The sequence below is a fragment of the Gavialis gangeticus genome, unplaced genomic scaffold, assembly GCF_001723915.1.
Source record: "Gavialis gangeticus isolate Ggan-Ray unplaced genomic scaffold, GavGan_comp1, whole genome shotgun sequence".
Lineage (NCBI taxonomy): Eukaryota > Metazoa > Chordata > Crocodylia > Gavialidae > Gavialis > Gavialis gangeticus.
In genome coordinates, this window is record NW_017729002.1 from 22,080,209 (window position 1) to 22,085,461 (window position 5,253).

The 5,253-nt window shown below is 49.4% G+C and overlaps 1 protein-coding gene across 1 annotated transcript in view; it reads right to left on the reverse strand.

Annotated features, from left to right (window-relative positions):
• The window catches only part of NTN3 (netrin 3), a 122,353-nt gene that overhangs the window by 39,371 nt on the left and 77,729 nt on the right, over nt 1-5,253 (reverse strand). The window contains exon 4 of the mRNA XM_019507652.1: nt 2,784-2,933. Within this exon, the coding sequence (XP_019363197.1) occupies nt 2,784-2,933 (150 nt within the window). The remainder of the gene's footprint in view (nt 1-2,783; nt 2,934-5,253) is intronic.

The following is a 5,253-nucleotide window of genomic DNA, read 5'->3' on the forward strand; positions in this document are numbered from 1 at the left end:
ACTAATTAAGTGAGATGTGCCCAGAGGACAATAGCAGGCAACCCACACTTCATGCTGCAAAGAAAGGCAAAACTCTCTCAAGCTCCCTGCTAGTCGAGCCTGGGGGAAATTTTCTTTCCCAACCCAAATCTGGTGATCAGTGTGATCTTGTGTAGACAAGCAAGGCATACCAGCAGAGTGGCTAAGACAGACAATTCTCTGTGTAGGTGGACCAGCACTTAGTGGGCTGAATTCTGCTTTCTTATATACTAAAATCTAAAAGAACTCCACTGAAGTCAGCAGCCAAATTCTCAGCTAGAATAATTCTACTTAAATCAGCAGTCATGTTAGGAGGGGAGTTGGCCCTCTGCACTTAAGGCCAAATCTTGTTGTCGTCAAAGAAAATGGAAGTTTTACCCTGACTTCAGGACAACCAGAAACTGGCCTGTACTCTAGAATTGCAGTGATATAACTGCGAGCAGTACCTGACCCAGAATCCACAGAGATAGAGGAAGATAGTATCTTGAACCTCTAGGTTTAATGATCTGAACCATAACTTGGTGTCACTTCTGCCCCTCATGGGATAGAATCAGAAGTGCTCATATGCATGTATTACAGGCCTTATTTTACACATGGCTAGCACGTAAGTGGAAGTAGTAGATCTGTGGTCAGGAGCAAGAGGATCTAGGTCTGTGCTTATGGTTGCCATGAAGATCTGAATAGCTATCTATGGTTGTAGCATTGCCACAGCCAGGAAGTCCTAAATAGGAACAGATTTGTTACAATACATAGTCTCATATCAAGAGTAGAAAATAAACCCAGATCATCCCACATGGCAGTTCAGGGTATCATTGTGCAATAGTGCCTACCTGTGCACAGATATACAATTTCAGCAGTTGCTTCGTGTTGGATCCAACTGTGCTCTCCACTTCCCGGACTGGTAAGCACAGCCCGTGTATATGGGTGGGTGGCAGAGTCTTAGGTGAGAAACCGAATGGAAGGGATGAGGCCAGCGTGGGTGATGTCATGCTCTCTATGAACCTCTACAAGAAAACTCTCTCCCCTGACTGTTACTACCACTGGCTGAGCCCTGGAAGAAATGCTCTCTGCTTTTTTATCTCTTCCTCTTTCCTCCTGGTTCTGCTTTTAGAACAGAAAGACCTTGTCAGGCTTTCACTGATTCTAGGATAATTCTACTACTGTTGCGGTGGGGGAAAAAAGAATTCAGGTAACCTTTAGAGAAGTCACCAGAGCTACCACTGTTCCCTGAAGAGCCAGAAGAGCCACCACTGTGTTCCCTGCAGCATTGAGATCAACTTTGGAGAGAGATGTGTGCTCCAGAGATAAGAAGGCTCCAGTTCTGTTCCCTCCCTGAGGCAAGGAACATGATGGACTCTGACAGCCTTCCCAAGGTTTCCAGTTCCACTACAACCCATTGCTGCCCATGTGGCAGTGAAAGCCTGCATTGGCTGCCCATCCAGACAGCCAGACAACAGCTCCAGTGGGAAAGAGGTAGACTAGTGAAGAAACCTCTCCCACAGAGTTCCCAAATGGTTATTGGAACATTCATGAAAAGTTCTCCAGAGGTACACAGCCTTCTAGGGCATCAATTCTAGTACTGAACCATTTGGGGTTTCCAGTCATCTGCTGATCAAGGACAAGATTACTTAGTTTTAAGAGAAGATAAGCTTGCAGGTCACAGTACTACAGTAATAATACAATACACAAGTCAGTACAATGGCTAATCAACTTTTCACCCACAAAGGCAGTGAAGAGATATAATCCAGAAACATAAGAAGTGCAATACTGGGTCAGACCAATGGTCCCTCTAGCCCAGTATCCTATCTCTGACAGTGGTATGAGTGAATGCTTTAGAGGGAGAGCATTGAACAGGGTACATCTATAACTGCAGTGGTCACTTTTTTGGCCCTGTGGGCCAGCAGAGGAGCATGGGGCCAATCCGTGGGTCAGATTTGCAGGGTTGCTGCCCAGATTAGGCCCTGTGCACCCAGATCCAGTTCCCTGCCACCCAGATTGGGTCTTGTATGCCTAGATCAGCCCTGTGTGCCCAGATCTTGCCTTACACCACTCAGATCAGGCCCCATGCATCCACATTGTATCTCACACTGCCCCAATTGGACCCTACCTCACATTGCCTGGATCCCACTTTGTGCTGTCCACACTGGAGCCTGCATGCCTGAATCCCACCTCGTGCTGCCCAGCCTGAATGCCCAATCTAGCACACAGGGTCATGCTGTCCAGCCTGCAGGGCTCTGCTTGGGTCCAGATATTTGGCAGCAGGGGAGCGACAATTAATGCTGCCATTGCTCCTCTGCAGACAAATTTCTGGACCTTTGGGGAACCCTGCAGCCTGGATGTCATGGCTGTATGGGGCAGATCTGGTATGCAGGACAGGGAGGACAGGGACTGAGAATCCCTGATCTATAGTGATCTATTCTCTATTCAATACTTTCCCCAGCATCCATCATCATTGATTTAGAGACTCCAGGAGATACATCTCTGACTGTACTGTTCAATAGCAAGTAATGGATTTATCATCCATGAATCAGCCTAGTCCCTTTGTAAACCTGACTATTCTATCTGCCTACACCACTTCCTATGGTGGTGAGTTCCACAAGTTAACTGTATGCTGAATAAAAAAGTACTTTCTCTTGTTAGTTTTAAAACTGTCTTCTGCTAATTTCAGTGGGTACCCCTGAGTTCTAGTGTTCTGGGACTTGATGAATCCCTATTCACTGGAACACAGACAAAGTTAGAACTAGGCAGAGCTGACTGTTACTCACTGATGCATGGAGCAACTGGTGAACGACTTTGCTGGTAGCCCTTAGCACAGCGATTGCAGGTGAGTCCCGTCACTCCGTCTTTGCATGGGCACTGCCCCGTGGTCTGGTTGCAGGTTTTACCAGCTGCACCAACAGGGTGACAATCACAAGCTGAACAGAAGAAAGAGGAATATTGTTAAAATAAATGTAATCTATGCACACACTAATACCCACGCTGAACAAGAAAGATCTCAGAAACAAAAACTGATCTGAAATTAATAAAATATTTTTAAAACATTATCAGTTTGGCCAGGATTATTCATCTGCTTTAGATCTTGTTTGTTCAGAAATCAAGCCTGATTTTCCATGTGTGAGTTTGCTGTATGCACCAAACTGTCTGGAAAAGCAATTTGAGACCAAAAGGCTGCTCACATATTGCCTATTCACTAGCTGGTATTTGTGGCATGCGACCAATCACTTAAGTCACATGGCATTGTTTCTGGTTGCTGAGTGGGTGACTGAACTTTTAAACAAGAGAATAATGAATGGTGAATAGTAACTCATGGACAGCACACAGTGAATAGATCTGTGAACAACAGCCACTTCCTGCAACATTTTTTCATACTGAGTTTAAGTGGGTTTTGAGTGATGTACAGGCCTTTTGCTGGTTTTAGGCATACAGATCAATTTAATTTATAATGCGTGCATTTATACAAAATGCTTTACTGCGCAGTAGACTAATCTGCTGTGCAGTACAGCATCACTGTAATCACAAGCTGAGCAACTGCACAGTAAAATCGGTTAACGCACAGTAAATCTGCTACCTGTATCTATTCTCAGTCATTCAGACCAGCAAAGGGCCAGCCTCCTGCCAGGTGGCTGGGAGCTCTGTCACAGTCCCTGGCTGGCCCCTAGAACCCTGGCTTGACTAGGGTGACCACCTTTTCAAAAGAGGAAGGTGAGACACATTTCCATCTTCCTCTCACCGCCACCATTGCCACTACCTCCAGACCAGAGCGAGCAGAGCAGGGGGAAGATGCAGACTGCCTGCTGAGGACTCGGGGCTCCCCACCCTGCTGCCTTTCTCTCAGGGGCCCCACACCAGCTGTGCACCCCATGCCTGCCTGGCAGCAGCAGGCGGCACAACTCCATGCTGCCGCCACCCCTGCCGCTTCCAGGCAGGCAAGAACAGGGTGCCTTGCCATGGTGGCATAGCCAGCGCAGGGCCCTAGGGGCAGGGCAGCAGGTTGAGGAGCCTGAGCCTGCAGCAGACAGCCTGCATCTGCCCCCACCCTACGCACAGATCTGGGGGGGCATGTGCCCCCATGCCCCTGCCCTGGGCACATACTAGCTGCAGAGCTCCAGCCTGACTCCCAGGCCTTTGCTGGCTGCTCCCTGGCCCCTGGGCACTATGCCTCTGCACTGTAAGCACATGTCAGCTCCAGCAGTCCTACAGGCCACTGGCCTGATCCTCAGGACCTGTACCTCCAGCTGCCTAGCCTTTGGGTATCATGCCTCTCTGCTGTGGGTATGTGCCCAGATCTGATGGACCCAGAGTCCCTTGCAAAGGCAGCACCAGTGATGGCAGCATCCCTGACCCTGGGGAGAGCATCCCAAGACCCAAACTGGGCAGCAAAGGAGACCATCAATTGAACTGTGGCCTGGGGCAAGGCTAAGGTGCAGAGACAGCCTGCCCCCTTGGAGACCTCTGCCAGCCTGAGCCTGTTCCCCCTAGAGATCCTTACCAGTCTGAGCCTGGCTCCTCTGAAGATCCTTGTCAGCCTGAGTCTGGAAGCAATGGAAACTCTGCCAGGCTGAGCCCACCCCCCCAGAGACCCTTGCCAGCCTGAGCCAGTGCCCCTGAAACCCCTGCCAGGATGAACCTTCCCCTTGGAGACCCATGCCAGCCTAAGCCCTCACCTCAACCTGGAGACCCATCAACCTGATCCTGCCCCCACTGGAGATCCCTGCCAGGCTGAGTCTGCCCCCACTGGTGACCCCTGGCACCTGGGCAGCTGCATCCAGAGCCTGAAGCTCCCCCTGGCTGCTGCAGGATGTCAGAGCAGGATAGGGGCAGGCCTGGATCTGCTTAATCCTATAAAGAGCAAATCTGCTGCCAACGGTACACATGTAGACACTTTCCCAGAGCTGGCTTTACTACACAGTAAGCCTAAATAGCATTACTTGCAGGTGTAGATGCACCCAACGAGTGCAAAATTAGGTCTGAGGTGTATTCGCAGAGACCTTCAAAGCTCCCATGCTCAAATAGCAGAGTGGAGGCTGCAGTTCAGGACTGAGAAATACTGTTAGGGCTTGTGTGTGAGGCAAAGGATTGCACAGCTAGGGTGCAGGTCACAAATGAGGTGCACAGGCAGAGCTGTGTAGCCAAGCAGAATTGAAAAAGCAGGGGATACTGCCAGTCAAGACAGAAGTGGATACTGCCAGTCAAAGCCAAGGCTGCGATGGAACTCCAGCTAGCTGCAAATATCAA